At 43.7% G+C, this 23812-nt stretch overlaps 1 protein-coding gene across 3 annotated transcripts in view; it reads left to right on the top strand.

Annotated features, from left to right (window-relative positions):
* The window catches only part of amacr (alpha-methylacyl-CoA racemase), a 112175-nt gene that overhangs the window by 24432 nt on the left and 63931 nt on the right, over positions 1 to 23812 (top strand). For all 3 annotated transcript variants that reach the window (XM_041198713.1, XM_041198781.1, XM_041198867.1), the window contains one exon: positions 22556 to 22809. In XM_041198713.1, the coding sequence (XP_041054647.1) occupies positions 22566 to 22809 (244 nt within the window). In that variant the 5' untranslated portion in view covers positions 22556 to 22565. The remainder of the gene's footprint in view (positions 1 to 22555; positions 22810 to 23812) is intronic.

Raw genomic sequence — 23812 nt, forward strand, 5'->3', positions numbered from 1 at the left:
TATGGTGAATTGTGTTTGTTCTGGTGGTCTATTAGCCCAAAAAATTATTTTTTGTAGTACTAGTATGATACTCCACTCTCTTAACAGGCATTTTAAGATGAAAAGCCTCTCAATTAAGGTAGCTGGCAGGAATATTATGCAAATAAGACAAGCATTTGTTTGCTTGTCATGAAAATATAATAATTCTCAATATTATTGTAAAAGTAGGCTTATAGTGGGGTTTGGATAGCTTATCTGTGTGTAACTCTTTCGAGTACAAACCCGTTTCCATCTGTTTCAGATGAAGTTACATTGTTTCATAGTTTGCCATTGTGAGATGTGAACTCTTGATCTTGGGATTACAAACCCAGTACCATAACCACTTGGCTATTTAGGCTAAGCAAACTCTTGATCTTGGGGTTACAAACCCAGTACCATAACCACTTGGCTATTTAGGCCAAGCCCCTTATCTGTGTGTAACTCTTTTGAGTACAAACCCGTTTCCATCTGTTTCAGATGAAGTTACATTGTTTCATAGTGTGCCATTGTGAGATTTGAACTCTTGATCTTGGGGTTACAAACCCAGTACCATAACCACTTGGCTATTTAGGCCAACCCCCTTATCTGTGTGTAACTCTTTCGAGTACAAACCCGTTTCCATCTGTTTCAGATGAAGTTACATAGTCATTGTGAGATTTGAACTCTTGATCTTGGGGTTACAAACCCAGTACCATAACCACTTGGCTATTTAGGCCAAGCAATTAACATGTTTCCATCTGTTTCAGATGAAGTTACATTATTTCATAGTTTGCCATTGTGAGATTTGAACTCTTGATCTTAGGGTTACAAACCCAGTACCATAACCACTTGGCCATTTAGGCCAAGCTCCAATAGCAGAGTAACACTTTCGAGTACAAACCCATTTCCATCTGTTTCAGATGAAGTTACATAGTTTGCCATTGTGAGATTTGAACTCTTGATCTTGGGGTTACAAACCCAGTACCATAACCACTTGGCTATTTAGGCCAAGCCCCTTATCTGTGTGTATGTGCGTGTGTGTGGGACTTAACTGGATTGGAGACAGCTGGTCTGGAGGCTTTGAGTTATCAACAACAAGCTAGGTTTGAAATGCTAAATACGTAAACATGGCTGAAGTTTTAGAACCTGAGATGTAATAAAATATGCATTTTTAGATAAATTAGGTTAGTTTAAATTTCAAAGAGATGGTAAGACGTTACACCTAGCCAGAAGAAGCTAAGCCAAACAGTGTTTTATTTTTCCCACAGGTTACTGATAAAATTAGTACTATGTATTATGTGAAAGGTAAAGTTCCAAAGACATATTGGAACAATGCAATTTGCATTAAAAAGGGAGACACATGTATAAAGGAAATGAGGCTATGTGTCAGGAGAAGACACTCTAAGATCTAACAAGTGTGAAAAGCCTCCAGCCTCTGCATCAAGTTGCTGTCTACAGGAACCAAAACTAAGAAAACTCACTTTGAATTCTCCCATCCAGAGTATTGTGTTTTGCCTGGGTCTGTTTAAATCTATTTGGTTTACTGTTGCCTTAACGGAGGTGTAACTGGGAGTCAGATTAATTAGAGGTTTTAGGAGTTACTATAATAGTAATTTGTAGACCTATGTATGTGCTTGAAATCTTTCCTTTTGTTAATAAATGTTTAATTTAGTTTTCTAAAAACCTCTGAAGTCATAGTAGTCTTATTACTTCTGAATTCAGGGCATGCACTTCGAAATAAGATGAAAAATGCAAAACAGTTGCAACCACGTGATCAAGTTTCCCTCATGAATTTGATCTGCCTGGCACATCATCTGCCACGTCATAACAGCTAAAATCACCAATAATAATTTCTGGCTTTGGTCTCCACATGAATTCTATAATGTAGAATATTGTCACAGTAATTGTCACAAAGCTTTCCTGATTTGCATTCCCATGTAAGACTGATAGTCAGGAAAAGACCAGCTGGTCCATCCAAGTCTATTCCACACCATGATATCTGGATCATCATGGCTAAACAGCTAAACACTACTTCCCTTCCCTGACCCTTATACCAACCCCCACCCCTCCAACCCCACCCTGAGTGAGGGATCAATCCAGCTCCCCCTTGAAGGCTGCAGCATGAACAACTGGCAATATATTTCCAGAGGCTCAATTCTCTGAGATCAAAGTTATTGAGCCCATTTAACATTAGAACAGTGAGTACCTTTCAAAAAGTACTTCATTGTGTGGAAAATATTTTGAAACGTCTAGAGATTGTGAACAGAGTTATGTAAATAAGTGCTTTCTTGCTAAAAAAAACCAAAATAATATGGATGTTGGAATTCTGAAATCAAAACAAAAAGTGCTGGAAAAACTCAGCAAGTCTGGCAGCATCTGTGGAGAGAGAAACAGAGTTAACATTTCAAGTCCGTATGACTCTTCTTCAGAGCTCCACTTCTAAGGTGAGAGAGCGGTGGAAACTTTTTTCCAGGTCCAGACGAGAGCATGAAGTAGCACCGATGCAGTCATCAGTGTACTGAAAAAAAGAGTTGTGGCATGGGGCCTGAGTAGGACTGGAACAAGGAATGTTTCACATACCCTGCAAAAAGATAGGCATAACTGGGCCCTATGCAGTTACACATAGCCACACCTTTCATTTGTTCAGTGAGAGCAAAGTTCAACCAGATGAAGGAAAATGATGGTGGGTGTGGATTGTTTGGGCTTCTGTTCAAGGGAGAAGTGGAGAGCCCTCAGACTATCCTGGTGGGGGTTGGAGGTGTAGAGAGATTGAATGTCTGTGGCGAAGAGGAGGTGGTTTGGGCCAGGAAACTGGAAATTGTTTATATGACATGGGGCATCGGAGGAATCGCGAATATAGGTGGGAAGAGACTGGTAAGGGGAGAGAAAATGGAGTCACCATGAAAAGAAATGAGTTCTGTGGAGCAAGAACAGGCTGACACAATGGGTCTACCAGGAGAGTCCTGTTTGTGGATATTGGGAAGGAGGTAGACGGGCTGGGAGACAATGAAATTAGAAGCTGTAGAGGGAACATCTCTGAAGAAGAGTCATATGGACTTGAAACGTTAACTCTATTTCTCTCTGCACAGATGCTGCCAGACCTGCTGAGTTTATCCAGCATTTTTTGTTTTTGCTTTCTTGCTAATGTTATCTTGGTGTGTGATGCCATCTTGTGCTTTTGGTCCTAAAACCTTTAACTTTATAAAATTTGATATATTCAGTACACCCTTGATTATTTGCTTCCAAAAAGTGGATTGCTATTGCTTCAAAAAAAAAGTGTGAATACCCTCCACCCTATCTTTGTCTATAACGCTGACTTTATCAGAACTTAACAGATTGTTTCTATGCTTGCTTAAACGTTGGTGTAATGCACATTACTATAGGTAGGCCATGGGCATCGATTTAGTGCCTCAGTGCTTAACTGGTGGCGAAAGCATAGACCTGATGGCAAAATCCAAGATACATGAAAATCATGGACCACGACTGCTCTCAGCTGTTGAGGTATTTTGTATGCATAAGACCACAAGACATAGGAGCAGAAATTAGGCCATTTGGCCCATCGAGTCTGCTCCGCCATTTAATCATGGCTGTAAGTTTCTCAACCCCATTCTCCCGCCTTCTCCCAGTAACCTTTGATCCCCTTACCAATCAAGAACCTATCTATCTTGGTCTTAAATACACTCAATGACCTGGCCTCCACAGCCTTCTGCAGCAATGAATTCCATATGCAAGTGTCATGTACATGGCTAGAAGCACCTGCTGTCAATGAGTGAGAATATCAAATTGACAGCTCTCAACACTGAATTGCAACAGTTTTGCGTTCTAGGCCTCCTGCAAGCACTGTTTTTAGATTGATCAAGCTCAATCCATTTGTGGTCTCTGCATTTCAGCAGAGGGGTCTTGTATCTGATCCATAGTTGAGTTGACAGAAATGTTAATATCATATAATGTCGTGAATTACAATAGCCCAACATTTGCTGCCAAAATAATATTGAGGTTAATAACCATCTCCATTCCTTGTGTGTAAATGGTACAGACTGCAGCCTCAAGTGAGGGTAGATATGCAGTTAAATGCAGAAATCCAAAAGTTGCTGTGTTTTTTTATATTCCTTTTTCTCTCTTGCTTAATTCAATCCTTCTCTCCCTCTATTTTTCCTGCTGATACTTATCAACCTTAAATTTATACACACTAATTTACATGTCCTTTGTAGTCCTTGCTGTATTAATTTCACAATCCTTCATTCTGATTGGTTAAAAAGGTACACAGTTGTTTTCCATATTATTCAGATCTCACTTCCTCAGATTCTATGCTTGCACTACAGCAACTTGCTGCACAAATAACTTTAAACTTTTCCTTGTAGGTTTAGATTCTAAGTCACTGCACATGCTCTATTCCTGCAAAATGCGGTCCAATTATAATTGATCTTATGATATTTACACACAAAGGCATGTATGCTGTTGTAACTGGTCATACGCTAGTGAAACTATACTGAGTGTAAATCCAGGATTTTGGTGAGTGAGGGGATTTTAAAGGTCAATCTCTCTCTAAAGCCTAGTTTTTATTTATATTTGACACCTAACTAAAAATTATTGTTTTTTTTTAATTCATTCACGGGATGTGGGCTTCGCTGGCTGGGCCAGCATATATTGCCCCTAGTTGGCCTTGAGAATGTGGTGGTGACCTGCTTTCTTCAACCGCTGCAGCCCATGTGGTGTAGGTACACACACAGTGCTGTTTGGAAGGGAGTTCCAGGATTTTCACCCAGCGACAGTGAAGGAATGGAGATATATTTCCAAGTCAGGATGGTGGGTAAGTTGGAAGGGAGCTTCCAGGTGGTGGTGTTCCCATCTATCTACTGCCCTTGCCCTTCTAGATGGTAATGGTCGTGAGTTTGGAAGGTGCTGTCGAAGGAGCCTTGGTGAATTCCTCAGTGCATCTTGTAGGTGGTGCACACTGCTGCTACTGTGCGTTAGTGCTGGAGGGAGTGAATGTTTGTAGATGTGGTGCCAGTTAAGTGGCTGCTTTGTTCTGGACTATGTCAAGCTTCTTGAGGCTTGTGGGAGCTGCACTCATCCAGGCAAGTGGGAAGTATTCCATCACACTCCTGACTTGTGCCTTGTAGATGGTGGACAGGCTTTACGGAGTCAGGAGGTGGGTTATTCATCACACGATTCTTAGCCTCTGACCTGCTCTTGTAGCCACAGTATTCATATGGCTAGTCCAGTTCAGTTTCTGGTCAATGGTAACCCCCCAGGATGTTGATAGTGGGGGATTCAGCGATGGTAATGCCATTGAACATCAAGGGGCAATGGTTGTATTCCCTCTTGTTGGAGATTGTTATTGCCTGACACTTGTGTGGTGTGAATGTTATTTGCCACTTGTCAGCCCAAACCTGGATATTGTCCAGGTCTTGCTGCATTTAGATATGGACTGCTTCAGTATCTGAGTCACAAACAATGCCAAACATCATGCAATCATCAGCAAACATCCCTACTTCTGAACTTATAATTGAAGGAAGGTCATTGGTGAAGCAGCTGAAGATGGTTGGGCCGAGGACACTACCCTGAGGAACTCCTGCGGTGATGTCCTGGAGCTGAGATGACTGACCTCCAACAACCACAACCATTTTCTTTTGTGCTAGGTATGACTCCAACCGTGGAGAGTTTCTCCCCCGATTTCCCATTGACTCCAGTTTTGCTGGGGCTCCATGATGCCACACTGTCAAATGCGACCTTGATGTCAAGGGCAGTCACCCTCACCTCATCTTGGGAGGTCAGCTCTTAGTGGCCCTGGTAGAACCCAAACTGGGTGTCAATGAGCAGGTTACTGTTAAGAAATGCCGCTTGATAGCACTGTTGATGGCCCCTTCCATTAATTTACTGATGGAGAGTAGACTGATGGGGTGATAATTGGCCGGGTTGGATTTGTCCCACTTTTTGTGTACAGGACACATCTGGGCAATTTTCCACATAGCCGGGTAGATGCCAGTGTTGTAGTTGTACTGGAACAGCTTGGCTAGGGGCACGGCAAGATCTGGAGCACAAGTCTTCAGTACTATTGCTGGAATATTGTCAGGGCACATAGCCTTTGCAGTATCCAGTCCCTTCGGCAGTTTATTGATATCATGTGGAGTGAATCGAATTTACTGAAGACTGGCATCTGTGATGCTGGGACCTCCAGATCTGTCCGAGATGGATCATCCACTCGTTGTAGCAAAGATTGTAGCAAATGCTTCAACCTTATCTTTTGCACTGATGTGCTGGGCTCCTCCATCATTGAGGATGGGAATATTTTTGGAGCCTTTTCCTCCAGTGAGTTGTTTAATTGTCTACCACCATTCATGACTGGATGTAGCAGGACTACAGAGCTTAGATCTGATCCGTTGGTGGTGGGATCACTTAGCTCTATCACTTGCTGCTTATGCTGTTTGGCACGCAAGTAGTCCTGTACTATAGTTTCACCAGGTTGACACCTCATTTTTAGGTATGCCTGGCATGCTCTCCTGCACTCTTCATTGAATCAGAGTTGATCCCCTGGCTTGATGGTAATGTTAGAGTGGGGGCCATGAGGTTGTAGATTGTGTTTGAGTACAATTCTGCTGCTGCTGATGGCCCACAACATCTCATGGATGCCCAATCTTGAGTTACTAGATCTGTTCGAAATCTATCCCATTTACCACGGTGATAGTTCCACACCACACGATGGAGGATATCCTCAACGTGAAGGAGGGACTTCGTCTCCACAACAACTGTGCAGTGGTCACTCCTACTGATACTGTCATGGACAGATGCATCTGCGGCAGGCAGGTTGGTAAGGATGAGGTCAAGTGTTGACCTCTTGTTGGTTCCCTCACCACCTGCCGCAGACTCAGTCTAGCAGCTGTGTCATTTAGGACTCGGCCAGCTCGGTCAGTGGTGGTGCTACCAAGCCATTCTTGGTAATGGGCACTGAAGTCCCCCACTCTGTGCCCTTGCCACCCTCAGTTCTTCCTCCAAGTGGTGTTCAACATGGAGGAACACTGATTCATCAACTGAGGAAGGGCGGTATGTGTAATCAGGAAATTTCCTTGCCCATGTTTGACCTGATGCCATGAGACTTCATGGGATCTGGAGTCGATGTTGAGGAACTCCCTCCCAATTATACACCACTGTGCCGCCACCTCTGCTGAGCCGATGGGTCAGGACATACCCAGGGATGGTGTTGGTGGTGTCTGGGACATTATCTGTAAGGTATGATTCTGTGAGGATGACTGTGTCAGGCTGTTGCTTGACTAGTCTGTGAGATAGTTTTCCCAATTTGGCACTAGCCCCCAGATGTTAGTAAAGAGGACTTTGCAAGGTCGACAGGGCTGAGATTGCCATTGTTTTTTCCATGCCTATGTCGATGCCAGGTGGTCCGTTTTGTTCCTTCTTTGTGTCTTCATAGCAGTTTGTTACAACTTGAGTGGCTTGCTAGACCATTTCAGAGGGCATTTAAGAGTTAACCATATTGATGTGGGTCTGGAGTCCCATGTAGGCCAGACCAGGTAAGGATGACAGATTTCCTTCCCTAAAGGACATTTAAGCTAAGAGGTAAGTTAAGTTTCTTCCAGTCTGAAACAGGAATATACTAGCTTCCTGAGAGTGGCTATAACTAATTAATAAGGCAGCTAGCTTAAACTGGTTTCTGAGCTTTAGCAGAGCTGATTCATCATTGTTTTTCAGAGAGTATATAAATAAAGGGGTCCGAGTGCTGCTCGTCTGCATTGAGTGCTGCTCAAGTGCCCATAGTGTGAAGCCAGGAGTTTGGTGAAGAGGGGGAACTATAAATTAATAAAAATAAATTTAATTAACATCATAAAGATGGCTGAACAGGTGACGTGTCACGCCTGCAGCATGGGGGGAGCTCCTGGATGCCAATACAATTATTGCCAACCACATCTGTGCTAAGTATCTGTGGCTTGAGGAGCTTCGGCTCAGCGTTAATGAGTTGGAGGCTGAGCCACAGCCATTGCGACACATCAGGGAGAGGGAAAGTTACCTTTGTTCCAGAAAGCAGTTACATCACTTAAGTTTGTGTTGTCTGATTTGGTCAGTGGTCAGGAACAGGAGGGTGTGACTGTGAGTCAGGCAGGTAAGAGGATGTCGAAGATGGGATTGGAGGAGTCTCAGCACTTGCAATTGAGCAACAAGTTTGAGGTTCTTGCAGCTTGCAGCGAGGGCTGTATTGTGGATGAGCAGACTGACCATGCCATCATAGCGCAGGAAACCATTCAATGGGTTGGCAGTTGAAAGGAATGTGGTGGTAGTCGAGGATGGTATAGTCAGCGGAAGAGACACTCTGCAGCCGAGAGTAACAATCCAGAAGACTGTGTTGCCAGTCCAGTGCCAGGTTTCGGGCTATCTGTAAGGGCTGAAGAGGAACTTGTAGTAGGAGGGGGAAGATCCAGTTGTCATGGTCCATATAGGTACCAACGATATAGGTAGAACTAGGAAAGACGTCCTGCCTAGGGAGTATGAGAAAATAGGCACTAAATTAAAAAGCAGAACCTCAAAGGTAATAATCTCTGGATTATTTCCTGATCCATATGCAAATTGGTATAGGGTAAATAAGATTAGAGAGATGAATGCTTGGCTCATAGTCTGGTGTGGGAAAAGTGCGTTTGTGGGGCACTGGCACCAGTACTGGAGAAATGGGGGCTGTACCACTGGGAGAGACTTCACCCGAACCATGATCAGACCAATGTTCTAGGAATTTGTATAACTAGGGAAGTAGAGAGGACTTTGAATTAAATAGAGGAGGAAGGGGTCATGTAGGGGCTGATTGGGTAAATTAAAGGGAAATGACAAGGCAATAGATCAAGGTAGCAATAAAGATAATGATAATCAGAGTATAGAAAATAGGAGCAGGTGTAGGTCATTCGGCCCTTTGAGATTGCTCTGCCATTCAGTATGATCATGGCTGATCCTCCATCTCAACGCTGTACTCCTGTGCTCTCCCCATACCCCTTGATGCCTTTAAAGTCCAGAAATCTATCTATTTCCTTCTTAAATATATTCAGTGACTTGTTCTCCACAGCCTTCTGTGGTAGAGAATTCCAAAGGTTCACCACCCTCTGAGTGAAGAAGTTTCTCCTTATATCAGTCCTGGTCTACCCCATATTCTGAGACTGTGACCTCTTGTTCTAGACGCCCCCAGCCAGAAGAAATATCATTCCTGCACCCAGTCTGTCCATCCCTGTTAGAATTTTATATGTTTCAATGAGATAATCTCTCATTCTTCCAAACTCCAGTGAGTACAGGCCTAGTCATCCCAGTCTCTCCTCATATGACAACCCTGCCATCCCAGAAATCAGTCTGGTGAACCTTTGCTGTACCTGCTCTTAGGTAAGGAGACCAAAACTGTGTACAATACTCCAGGTGTGGCCTCACCAAGGCCCTGTACAACTGCAATAAGCCATCCTTGCTCCTCTACTCAAGTCCTCTCGCAATGAAGATCAACTTAAGTTTGCTTTCTTAACTGCAACTGCATGCTTGCTTTCAGTGATTGGTGTACAAGGGCACCCTGGTTCCTTTGTACATCAACATTTCCCAATCTATCACTATTTAAATAATACTCTGCCATTCTGTTTTTCCTACCAAAGTGGATAACTTCACTCTTATACTGCATCTGCCATGTATTTGCCACTCCCTTAACCTGTCTAAATCGCCTTGTAGCCTCTTAACACCCTCCTCATTGCTCACATTCCCACCAAGTTTCATGTTGTCAGAAAACTTGGAAATGTTACATTTGGTTCCCTCGTCCAAATCATTGACATATATTGTGAATAGCTGGGGCCCAAGCACTGATCCCTGCAGTACTCCAGTAGTCACCGCCTGCCACTCCTAAAAAGACCCATTTATTCCTACTTTGTTTCCTGTTTGCTAACCAATTCTCAATCCATGCCAATATATTACCCCCAATCCCATGTGCTTTAATTTTACTCTTCTGTGGGATTTCAGCAAAAGCTTTCTGAAAATGCAAATATACCATGTCCACTGGCTCTCCCTTATCTATTCTCATCCGCAAAGAACTCCAGTAGGCTTGTCAAATATGATTTCTCTTTCATAAATCCATGTTGACTTTGTCTAATCCCATTGATATTTTCTAAGTGTCCTGTTGTCACATCCTTTACAATAGACTCTAGCATTTTTCCTAATACTAATTGGTCTGTAATTTGCTGTGTTCTCCCTCCTTTTTTAAATAGTGGGGTTACATTTGCCACCCTCCAATCTGCCAGGACTATTCCAGAATCGACAGAATTTGGGAAGATGACAACCAATGCATCCACTATTTCCATGGCCGCCACTCTTAGCACCCTGGGATGTAGTGTGGCAGGAAGGGAAAGTAATTGCAAACTTAAGTGTCTACTAGCAAATAGGGCCAGAGTTTACAAAAACAATAAGAAAACTGAATTAAATTAGAAACTGAATTAAAAATTGAACAGTTAAAAAAAATCTTATTCTGCACCTGAATGCCCACGGCATTCACATTAAAACAAATGAATTGTCAGCTCAAATAGAAATTCATATGTGTGACCTGATAGCCATTACAGAAATGTGGCTACAGGGGAACCAAAGCTAGGACCTGAATATCCAAGGGTATGTGACATTCAGGAAGGACAGGAAGCTAGGAAAAATGATGGGGTAACTCTGCTAAATAAAGAGGGCATAGTACAGTAGTGAGAGATGACCTTAGTTCTAAACATCAAGACGTAGAATCAGTTTTAGTGGAACTAAAACAGCAAAGGGCAGAAACTTTGGTGTGAGTTGTCGATAGGCCATCAAACAGCAGGAGTAATGCAAATCACAGTATAAATCAGGAAATAATTTATTGTAACAAGGGTCTGACAGTAAACATGCGGGATTTCAATCTACGTATACACTTTGTGAACCTAATGTTGAGGACAAATTCCTGAATGTAGGCAAGATGGTTTTCAAGAGCAGTACGTTGAAAAACCAAGTGGAGAATGGGCTGTGTTAGATCTAATATTGTGCAGTGAAAAAGGACTAATGAATAAACTTGTTGTAAAGGAGCCTTGAGGAAAGAGTGATCATAATATAATAGAATTTTACATTAAGGTTGGAAGTGATGCAGTTCAATCAGAAACTAGGGCTGGGATTTTCTGCGTGCATGTTCAGTGGCAAGATCAGAAAATCTCATAAGAAGGCCCTAGTCGTGTTTCCCGGCGACATAAATCCAGGAAGCAATTGTCCCTCCCTCACACCACCCTCCTCCCATCAAAGGTGAGTTGCATTTCCTGCCGTGGGCGTCGGGAACTTAATTTGAATACATTTGCATGTCATTATTGTGGCCACACGGAGAATCAACCCCCCATGTCAAATTTAAAACCAATGTCTATGTGATTTTAGAATGGCGTGATTTACAACTGTCTTAAAAGGCATACGCCTGGCAACCTAAACTTGAAGGGGAACTCAAAGGTGAATGCATACAAATTAGCGCAGTGCTCATGAGGATTCCAGTGCAAGGGAGTGGCTCTACAGATTCAGGGGGGATCACAGGCAAGTCTCCAGAGTGGCTTCTTCATGGCTAGCTTGTGGTGCCAAAGCTAAGGCAACTGTGCTGGAGAGAAGGGAACCTCAGGGCAAGGGCAACAATGCCGGAGAGAAGGAACCCACGGGGTAAGGGCAACAGTGCCAGAGAGAATGGAAGCTCGGGGCAAGGGCAACAGTGCCAGACAGAAGGGAACTGTGGGGCAAGGGCTACAGTGCCGAACAGAAGGGAAGCTTGGGGCAAGCAGGGAGGGTCATAGACTCATAGAAAAGATAAGGTGCAGAAAGAGGCTATTCAGCCCATCGTCTCTGTGCCAGCCAAAAAGGTAATAAAGAAACTAGCTCTCATTTTAATCCCACTTTCTAGCACCTAGTCCGTAGCCTTGCAGGTTATAGCACTCCAGATGCAGATCCAGGTACCTTTTAAATGAGTTAAGCATTTCAGCTTCAACTACCATGGCAGCCATGGGTCATGGCAGCACAAGCTGAAGGTTGCATACTAACACATGCTGGGGATGATGGGGTAGATGGGGGAGAAAACGGCTAGGCAAATGGAAATACATGTCAAAGATGAGCACTCTTCCATAGCTGAGACAGTCTAGCTTGAGCTCAATTGTCATGCTTGAAGTCAGACTAGTCAAGCAATTGCGCTCAGTCAAGCAATACTAATTCCTGAGAGCTCCAGTGATTGTTCTTCTACTTTAAATCCCTCACATTCAGACTTCAGGATTGAATGAGTGCTGTGTTGCTGCAGAACCATTGGGCAACTGGGCAAGCTTGAGGATCCCCTTGGGAAAGGTGGCCATAGAACAATGACGGAGGGGTGCGCTCCTAATCCCTTGCATTATGTTTGAGTAGACATTGAAAAGTCACCCTCATGGTAAAAGCAAACTGCAAAGCCTTGGAGTGCAGGTTAGGACAATGCCTGTGCCTGGGATGAGAGTTCAGGATACAGTCAAGTGGCGGAAGCTGTCGCCGCTCAGTCATGTGGTGTGGGGCTGTGGTAGGTGAGATTTTGGTCAACCATCATGCGCACAAAACACTGGACATTGATGTAGTAGTCTGGACTCTCCAGCACGTGTAAAGGAGCCTTGAGAGACAGCCACTGGTGATGACTTGACCAAGAGTGGTCCCTAGAAGACAATTAGTGACCCTCGCACATCTCTCTTTGATACTGCAGTGAGGAGACCATCAGGAAGATGGAACCTGGTGATCTTGCTGTCTGCCTCATTGCTTATAGGCTGGAGAGAAGACAGAGAAGAATATGTTGGAGGAGCCTGGCTCGCCAAAGGGAGGAGCAGAACCCTCAAGGGACAACAGGGTTTCCTTCACACGCAGAGGATGAACCCTAGAGAGCCGTCGTTAATAGCTGCCTAACTAGACCCAGGGTCTATAGACTGAGTATGTGCTACCTGAAGATGATTGAGAACCAGTGTCAGTGATGACTGCGCATGTCAAGGGAACTGGTAACTCACATATGCCACCTTTTGCAGGATTTGGCGCCACGGGACTTGGAGGGTATCCACTGCCAGTGGCAGCGAAAGTGACTGCAGCGCTCAATTTCTACAGCAGTGACTCCTTCCAGGGCTCCACTGGTGATCCAAGCCTCTACCTACAACTGTATCAAGGAGATCATGGACGCCATTTTTTTCAAGGCACACAACTTTGTCAACTTCCACAGAGATTAGGCAAGCCACGGAGCAAGGGCGCTGGGATTTGCTCAGATTCCTAGATTGCCACAGGTGCAGAGTTCTATCAACTGCACCCATGTGGCTCTTAAATCTCCTTGGCAACAAGCAGTCCAGTATGTGAACCATAAAGGCTTCCACTCTCAATGTTCAGCTGTTCTGCAATCATAACAAATGGATCATGCAAGTTTGTGCAAGATATCCTGGAAGCATCCATAGCTCATACATCCTCAGCAGGTCTCAGATTCCTGAAATCTTCCAGGGACCCCAAAGGATGCAGGGTTGACTTCTCGGACAAGAGCTACCCGTAAAGGACGTGGCTGATGACACCTACGTGGTGTTGAGAGAAGATACAATGAGGCTAATGCTGCAACCCAGGGTTTTGTGTAGCACACCATAGAGATCCTGAAAATGAGGTTCTGGTGCCTGGGCAGATCTGCTGGAGCACTGCAGTACAGTCCCCAGAGGCTGTCACGCATCATCGTGGCTTGCTGCGCACTACACAACCTGGTGATACAAAGGTGGGAGGGCCTGGATGATAAGATCAAAAGCTGCATGTATCCTCTAATGAGGAGGAGGTCGAAGGGGATGAGGGTTCTAGATGAGGGATGTGGTTCTAGAAGGGGAGGATGCAATCGATAAGGCCATTGCAGTTGTGCTCATGAGGCCCTCATTCGCAAAATATTCTAGGACGATGATGACAAGATGCAGTGAGGACACTCCTGAGATCTTCACATTGCATCTGGGAACATCTGACACCTGTCTGGCTGAGGGCAGTGCACATATGCCCTATGAAGAGGGTCATATCATAGAAATGCTCCTGAGAAACAGCGGCCACACGGACTTACAGACAACATGATCCTTTGGCAGACTTCATCACCTGTTCCCTTCAACACCACATCTTCATCTGCCAGGAATGCTGATGAGATGGGTTGGGGTGGGGTGGAGGGATGCGGAGGCTGAGAGCACACAGAGAACATCACAGAACCCAGTGACGCTTGTGTACATGATTCCTGCAGCAAACACAAGCCACATGGAGGTGCACGCATCACTAATCGGGAGAGTGACTTTGAAGCTGGATAATCACTGTGCTCAGAAGGTTGCACTCTGTACAAGGAGAGGCCCTGGACTGCGACAGTAGCCTTCATTTTGTGCAGGAATCAAGGTTTCACATCTGATTGACACGAACACTACTTATCATAAAAAGGAGCCATAGACAAGGAGACATTCTTGGGAGTGTATTTACAATGGTCCACATTATATACAAGTGATTAACACCAAGCCCAAGTTGTGCATCTGAATCTTCTAGACCTTTCTAAATCTGCAGCTACGTCTTGGTGCATACCCGAAATCCACAGTGGAGGTGGAGGCAGCCTGCTGACTGCTGCGCCTTGTCCGTGATGACCTTGGTGAGTGTCCTTTGGAGGGTCCCAGCCTGCTTTCAGGGTCCTGTTGTGTGGCAGTGCCACCCACCTTGTTGTGGAGCTGGAGCTGCTGGGGTCACAGGAAGAGGGCATTTGGATGGGCCGGTCACTCCCACAGTCACCTGGGTGCATGGCCCCAGGGTGTGCACCTGCTCTACCTCCTCCCTGTAGGTGCCCGAGGGCCACTGGCTGACTCCTTGAGAAGGAGGGACAGCTGGAGTGAGCTTGAGTTGTCCTGCCCCCCTCTCACATTGACACTGATGGATGCCAGCAAGTGCCTCAGTGATGCAGTGCAGGACCGATGTACTGAACCAAGGTCTCCACAGCAAGGGACCATCCTACCCAATGTTGACCTCCGTGCTTGGGCATGTCGTCGCCGTCACTTCAGGCTGAAGATGGACAGACTCCTCCATCGTACATTACAATCTGAGGAGTGCAGCGGACATCCTTTCAAAATGTTCCCGAGCATGTTTTAAAGTTCCAGCAACTGAGGTATGGCTGAGTCCAGAGGTTCCTCATCTGACTTGGACTCAGCAGATTTCCGGCCTCCAGCAATCTTCTGAGTGCCAGCACTCAGGGATGTCCTTGCCTCCACCTGCTGTGGATCAGACAGTGCGATGTGCTACTCTAGCGCCACGTCCCACCGAGTTGTGTGTCTCTGTACTGGTGGAGGGTGTGGTGAGCGCTGTGACGGATCTTCACTGTCGGTGTCTATGGATTCCTCTTCCGTGGTGTCCTTGGGATTGGAGTCAAGGACCTGTCTCATGGACCACGGCGACTGCTTTCCAGATATGCCATGAAGGTAAGCAGAAGTAATTGGTATATGACAGTGGCCTGTGAAACAGGAGATATCACTCACAGCATGGTTGTCTGATGGATGTTTCAGCGCTGAATCCTCACATGGTTGAACGCTGCCAACCTCACTGTCAGCACAGGGACAATCCACATCCTTGCCAGCTGAATTGCTCTTTTTCAAAGTCTGTCAGGACCTTGAGTCTGGGGCCTCTCCCTCTTGTTGTGTGCCAGCTTGTCCTGCATGAAAATAGATAGAGTACAAGCAAGATGCCAGCCAGGCCAGATGAGAAGGATGCCTGGGAGTCTGGGTGGTTAGTGGTGCCATGGACAGGATGGGGACACGATCCGCATAGTAGGTAACGAGTGAATGGTGATGTCCCTTGAGCTGGCATTGAGTGAAATCCCTGTGGGTTTATGAGTGTGGGTTGAGAGTGATGAGAAGAGTGACTTACCCTGGAGGAACAGAGGAGATCATTCATCCTGTTTCAGCACTGGGTGGCTGTCCTCTTTTGGAGTACATTGGCACTGCCACCACCCCCCCATGCTGGATTGGTGATGTTACTTGCTGGTCTTCGCCCAGAGCCGGGGTAAAGGACATTGCGGCGGGCCTCCACTACATCAAGTAGGCATTCGAAGGGAGTATCACTAAATGTGGAGGTAGCATGTTTCCTAGCTTTGATAGCCATCAGTTCCCGGCAGCTACCTATGCCTTGGAGAGAGAGTGCTATCTCTGTGCAGGGACGGCCTTTAAATATGGCACCCTGATCATTGAAGCTCTGAGGTCACGGCAGGACGGGCGAATTCGAGGCTTCCCCGCCAACGATCTAACGTAAGACCCATGCCAGTGATTTTATTTTAACAATGTTCCACATGACACAGAGTAAAATTCTGCCATTGCCGTCGGCGGGTCAAACGCCAAATTCCCCTCCCGATACCGGACTTTGTCAATTTCAGGGAAAATTTTGCCCGAGGATCTTAAATTCAAACAAAGGAAACTATAAAGGTACAAGAGGAAAAGTGGCTATGGTGGGTTTAGAAACTACTTCCAAAGGTATAACAATAGACAGGCATTGGCTGACATTTAAAGAGTTAATATATAGTTAACAACAAAAATACATTTCTTTGATGCACCAAAACCAAGCCAGGTTCCAACCATGGCTAACAAAAGAAATCAAGGATTGTTTTCGATCAAAGGAAGAACCGTATAAAGTTGCCCAAAAAATGGTAAGCCTGGGGATTGGAAGTATTTTAGAATTCTGCAAAGGAGGACAAAGAAAAAGATTTAAGAAAGGGAAAATAGAATATAAGAGTAAACTTGAGTGAAATATGATAAGGGACTGCAAAAGTTTCTATGGGTATAAAAAAGGGAAAAAATTAGCAAAGACCAATGTGGGTCCATTACAAGTGGAGTCAGGAGAATTTATAATGGGGAATAAGGAAATGGCAGAGAAATGAAACAAATGCTTTGTTTCTATTTTCATGGAGGAAAATACTAAAAACCTCCCAGAAATAACGGAGAATCAAGGCACTAGTGTAAACAAGGACCTGCAAGATATTAATATTAGTTAAAAAAAAATGTACTAGAGAAATTAATGGGACTTAAAGTAGTAAATCCTCTGGACCTAATGATTTACATCCCAGAATGTTGAAAGAGGTGATTGTAGAGATAGTGGATGCATTGGTGTTCATCTTTCAAAATTCTATAGACTCTGGAATGGTTCTTGCAGATTAGAAGGTAGCAAATGACCCGCTCGGTCGTTGAGTATGTTCAAGACTGAGATTGATAGATTTATACTTATTTAAAACATAAGTGAGGCAGGAATAGTACCGGAAAATAGTGTTGAAGTAGAGGATCAACCATGATCTCATTGAATAGCGGAACAGGCTTGAAGGACTAAATGGCCAACTGCTCCTATTTCTTATGATCATATGAAAATGCAGTGAAATTATGGGTATAACTGCATCTTAAAGGATAATGGATGATTGTAGCAAAATTTGAGGTGATCTTCCCTGATTTTTGGTGGAGAAATTGCAAGCTGTTTTCTATGCATTGGTGCTCATCTTTTATTCAAGCATCAGCTTAGCGCCCTTCTCTCCACACCCCACCTCAGTCCTTGTTGCCAATCTCAGCTCCCACATAATGATACTTATTCAGAGGATGGAACTTGAATTAGGATTTCTCATCTTGCAAAATTATTTTGTAAATTCCTGCCTACAGCAGAATTTACGTCCTTAGAACAACAACAAAACCAGGCGAGAGACAGGAACTGCACTAAGGGCTAGAACCAAATACAGAGCAGTGGGCACTGACCCCAAAACATTGCCTAATATCATTTATGGATGGCTCTAGGATACTTGGCTTCCCTTGCTAATTTACTCTAAATAAGTTACTAGAAGGGCATTGGACTTTAATTCCAGTACAAGCTGCTGCCTGTAGTGGGGCTGAATTCACAAGGGGCTGAATTTTACAGCCAGCTTCTGATTTAGGGAACAAAGTTTTGTTTTGGCAGGACTTCCTGATCACTCAAAATTATTGCAACTATAGACACAGCAAATGCTTGGCCTAAATAGCCAAGTGGTTATGGTACTGGGCTTGTAACCCCAAGATCAAGAGTTCAAATCTCGCAATGGCAAACTATGAAACAATGTAACTTCATCTGAATAAACAAATGGAAACGTGTTTGTACTCGAAAGAGTTATAGACACAGCAAAATTCAACCTCCAAAATCTGAGACAAAAGTACAAAATGACAGAAAAACGTAGTTGGTCAAACAATATCTCTTCAGGGAACAGGTGACTTAACATTTCAGATGTCATATTGTACTAAAGTAGAGCCTTAATCCTTCAGTGGATTGAGCTTCAGTCTTTTTGAAAATATTTGACCATAATCACTATAGCAGAAATTTGAGTTAGTTGGTGAGTCATCAGAGGCTCTATATATAAGCAGATGTTTTAAACCCAGAAGCCAAAAGGGGCACGCAGACCTGAGACTATGTTAAGTGAGGAATTGGGAATTTGGTTCAGGTGGTAAGTTCTGGTAAACTTTTCTGAACTTTCAATTTAGATTAAGAGCTAGGATCTTACTTTCAAACATCGTTAGTTTAATTGCCTAATCAAACAAGGAGCTGCCTGAAGCAGCAGTTATTGGTCAATCAGCTGAAAGTAGTTGCCCCAATAGGTAATAGCTACTGTAGCAGAAAGCTGAGCGAGCTAGTAAGTCATCAGAGGCTCTATATATAAGTGGGGAGGTTTTAAACCCACACGCAGAAAGGGACACATGGACATGAGACTATGCTGAATTAAATGTAGATTGAGTGAGGAGTTGGGAATTTGGTTCAGGTGGGAAGTCAGTGCACAGGGGGAAAGCAGTGCTCCATTTTTTACCTATTTTGTTAGTCTCTAGTAGTTGGTGAGTTTTTCTTTCCTTGTCTCTAAGCTAGGAAGTGCAAGTTCCTATTATACAACTTTAGCTGTGTAAATTATTAACTAATAACCAATTAAATAAATACATTTAGTAGGGTGTCTTGGTACTAGTAAGATGTATTAGTAAGTTTTCTTTAGTAGTAGCAAGGTTAATTAATAAAGGAATGCCAGGGCTGCTGCAACCTCAAGAATGCACGCCCTGTGCAATGTGGGAACTCCAAGATGCGTCTTGCATCCTCGATATCCATTTATGCAGGAAGTGTTGACAGTTGCTGCAACTTGATCTCTGGGTTTCGGAACTTGGGCAGCAGTTGGCGTCACTGCAGTGCATCCTGAGGCTGAGAGCTGTATGGATAGCACATTTATGGACACGGTCACTCCACAGATTAAGAGTGTGCAGGAAGAGAGGGAATGGGTGAGCACCAGGCAGTCAAAAAGGACCAGGCATTCTGCTCTCCAATCAATGTTAAGTTCTGAATACAGATTAGAGTGATGGTTCATCTGGGAGTGCAGCCAGAGCCAGGTCTATGGCACCAGGATGGCTCAGCTGCACAGGAGGTTACAAGGAAGACTGGAAGAGCCATAATGATAGGTGATTTGATTGATAGGGAGGCAGATAGTTGTTTCTGCGACCGCAACGTGATTCCAGAATGGTGCGTTGCCTCCTTGGTGCCAGGGTTGAAGATGTCACTGTGAGACTGCAGAGCATCCTGAGGGGGGTGGGTGAACAGCGAGCAGTCGTGGACCAAATTGGAACCAACAACATAGGGAAAAAGAGGGATGTGGCCCTGCAGTCAGGATTTAGGGAGCTAGGTGGAAAGTTAGCAAGCAGGACCCCAAAAGTAGTAATCTCAGATTACTCCCAGTGCCTCGTGTAAATGAGTACAGGGATAGTAGGATAAGACAGATGAATGCGTGGCTGGAAAGCTGGTGCAGGAGGGGAGGGCATTAGATTCTTGGGATATTGGGACCTGGACAGGCTGGACGGATTGCACCTGAACAAATCTGGGACTGAGTTCCTTGCGAGACATCTTGCCAGCTCTTTTGAGGAGGGTTGTCAGTTTGGCAGGGGGCTGGAGGTAGATTCAGCTGGGATAAAATCAGATATGAAAATGGAAGGCAGAAAATTAGTGGATGTGTCTGAACCAGAGGTTAGAAAATTAAAAAACAAGCTTGGCAGTGCTTGTGCGTATCTACTTCAATGCAAAGAGTACAGTAAACAATGCAGATTAGCTGAGGGCACAGATAGAAACGTAGCAGTATGATATCATAGTTATTACAGAAACATGGATTAAAGAGGGACAGGAATGGCAGCTCAACATTCCTGATTACAGGGTTTTCAGACGAGACAGAGGGGAATAAAAAAGGAGGTATTTTCCGCAATAATCTTTGATGTGGCACTTTATCAAATGCCTTCTGGAAATCTAAGTACAGTATATCCACCTTTATCCACAACATATGTGATTCCTTCAAAGAACTCCAATAAATTGGTTAAACGTAATTTCCCTTTCACAAAACCATGTTGACTCTGCCTGATTGCCTTGAATTTTTCCCTATGACAGACGTTAGGCTAACTGGCCTGTAGTTTCCTGCTTTCTGTCTCCTTCCCCTTTTGAATAAAGGAGTTACACTTGCTATTTTCCAATCTAATGGAACTTTCCCCGAATCCAGGGAATTTTGGAAAATTAAAACCCATGCATCAACTACCTCACTAGCCACTTTTCTCAAGACCTTTGGATGAAGTCCATCCGGACCTGGGGATTTGTCAGCCCGCAGCCCCAACAATTTGCTCAATACCACTTCCTGATTATTGTAATTTTCTCAAGTTGCTCCCTCCCTTCTGTTTCCTGATTTACAGCTATTTTCGTGATGTTACTTGTGTCCTCTATAGTGAAGACCGAAGCAAAATACCTGTTTACTTATTTCACCATCTCCCTACTTTCCATTATTAATTCCCCAGACGTGCTTTCTATAGAAACAATGCTCACTTTGTTAACTCTTTTCTTATTTAAACATCTATTATTATCCGTCTTTATATCACTAGTTAGCTTTCTCTCATACTCTTAATTTTTCCTTCCTTATTAATCCTTTTGCTATTCTTGACATTCTTTCCAATCTTCTTACCTGCCACCCATCTTTGCATAATTTACGTGCTTTTCCTTTAAGTTTGATACTGTCTTTAACATTTTTATAGTTAACCACGAATGGTGGGCCCTCCCCTTGGAATTTTTCTTTCTCATTGGAATGTATATATTGTGTATCCTGAACTATCCCCTTAAGTGTCTGCCACTGAACCTCTGTTGACCTACCTCTTAACCTCATTTGCCAGTTCACTGTAGCTAGCTTTGCTTTCATGCTGTTATAATTGCCCTTACTTAAGTTTAAAATACTAGCCTTAGATGCACTCTTTTCCCCCTCAAAATGAATGTAAAGTTCAATCCTATCATGATCATTGCTATCTAGGGATGTCTTCACTGAGGTTATCAATTAACCTAGTCTAGTCTAGTCTAGTATAGCCTGCTCTCTGGTTGGCTGCAGAGTGTGCTGTTCTAAGAAACTAACTCAAAAACATTCTATGAATTTCTCATCTATGCTGCCTTTACCTATCTGATTTTTTCAGTCTATATGTAGATTAACATCCCCCATGATTACTGCTGTACCTTTCTGACAAGCTCCCTTATCTCTGCTTTTATATTCTGTCCTACGTGTTGTTACAATTAGGGAGCCTGTACACCACTCCCACAAATTACTTTTTGCCTTTATCATTTCTCATCTATACTCAAACCATTTCTACATTGTGGTTTCCTGAATGTAGGTCATCTCTCACTAATGTGCTAATAATTAACAGAACCACCCTTCCACCTTTTCCTAACTTGCTGTTCTTTCTCAATGTCACATACCCTTCAATATTCAGGTCCCAATCTATGTCATCCTGTAGCCATGTCTCTGTAATTGCTGATCTATAAGATCAGCCATGACCTTATTGAATGGCAGAGCAGGCTCGAGGGGCCAAATGGTCTACTCCTGTTCCTATTTCTTATGTCCTTATGTTCTTAATCAGATCGTATTTATTTATTTCTATTTGTGCTACCAGTTCATCTGTTTTGTTTCGAATGTTACCTGCATTTAGACACAGAGCCTTTAACTTTGTCAAGCATTTATTGCCCTTCCCTAATTGCCTTGAGAAAGGTGGTGGTGAGCTGCCTTCTTGAACAGCTGCAGTCCAGGTGGTGTAAGTACTAGCTAGGTGTCCCAGGGCTTGGGAAACCCAGCACTGAAATTGAAAAAAACTGCCAGCTTCAGGTTGGTGCATTTGGAGCATTCCTTGTCTTATATCCGAGTCCCTCAAGGAAGCCTGCAACCTCTCTGTTGCCTCTGTTGGCAGCCAGAAAATGAAAAAAGAACACTTATCATGGGGCACTGTCATTAAATTCAACAAACGGGACCTCTGCCTTTCTGACCTCGCCAGGCCCTCCCCCATCCTCCACCAGGTTAGCACACACCCCTGCATCCTCTCTTTACAGGCATCCTATAAATATCACGCTTTAAGGGTCTACATTAAAGATTGAATGCAGAGTAATGTGGAAGAACTGCTTTTTATGCTTGTTATGAACAGGTTGCTGTTTTTATATCTGAGAGCTAGATTTAATTATTTAAGTATTGTTTAATTAACATAGAACTGTTTTCCTTTCACAGCTAAAGCAAAATGGCTTTAGCAGGAATTCGTGTAATTGAGCTTGCTGGTCTGGCACCTGTTCCCTTATGTGGAATGATTCTGGCCGATTTTGGTGCCAAGGTAGTACGCATTGATCGAACAAGGACAGCTACAACTGATGTGTTGGGTCGAGGCAAACGCTCAGTGGCCTTAAATCTGAAGAAACCAGGAGGAGTAGAAGTGTTGAAGCAGCTTTGTAATCAATCTGATGTTCTCATTGAACCTTTTCGTACAGGTAAGATGCAAACGAGTCATACTGGTGCATTCTTAGATCCCAAGGGATATGTATTTTTTTTTTATTCATTCACGGGATGTGGGCTTCGCTGGCTGTGCCAGCATTTATTGCCCACCCCTAGTTGCCCTTGAGAAGGTGGTAGTGAGCTGCCTTCTTGAAACGCTGCAGTCCATGTGGTGTAGATACACCCACAGTGCTGTTAGGAAGGGAGTTCCAGGATTTTATCCCAGCACAGTGAAGGAACAGCAATATATTTCCAAGTCAGTATGGTGAGTGACTTGGAAGGGAACTTCCAATGGTGGTGTTCCTTTTAAAAATGTATACTTAGCTGAAAAATTATGAAAATTCTCTATAAATGACATAAAAAGGTGTTTATAAACCAGCGCTGGAGCCAGGTTCAAATTAAATAACTGCAGCATGTCTATTCTCAGCTGTGTTTCCAGTATTCTCTACTGATATGGACTGTGAGTCCATATATTCACTATAAAATGGTTATTCTGCTGGGATATGAAGGGTTCCAATTCACTTTTTATTACGATTTTTATTTCACTTTTTCACAAATTAGCCTTGCAATTTGTATTGTACACCTGATTTTTTTGCAAGATCCTGGGTCATAGCAGTATTACAATATTTTCTGACAAATCAGTGAGATAGAGTTTGTATTCATTTTCACTCTTTACCACACCAACTCTGATTTTCTTATGCTTGTTGCCTTTAGCGGAGTTTCCCACTCTTGGTAACTCTTGGTCTGCCTGTAAATGATCATGAGCCATAATGGGACATAATAACTACTCTCGCCTGACTGCTTAATTAGCTAGCTGCAGATTCTGTGTCTCATAATTTTTCATAGACTGAGATTTTTTAAAAAATATATTTGACCAGTTTTTATATCCAAATACTTGTGGTATTAAAATATTTCCTATAATTGTCTTGCATCTGCATAAATAGAATTGTTCAAAAAGAACTCAGCGCTGTTGTTATGTTGCAGGTATTACTTAATGTG

Source organism: Carcharodon carcharias, chromosome 1 (assembly GCF_017639515.1).
Source record: "Carcharodon carcharias isolate sCarCar2 chromosome 1, sCarCar2.pri, whole genome shotgun sequence".
NCBI lineage: Eukaryota > Metazoa > Chordata > Chondrichthyes > Lamniformes > Lamnidae > Carcharodon > Carcharodon carcharias.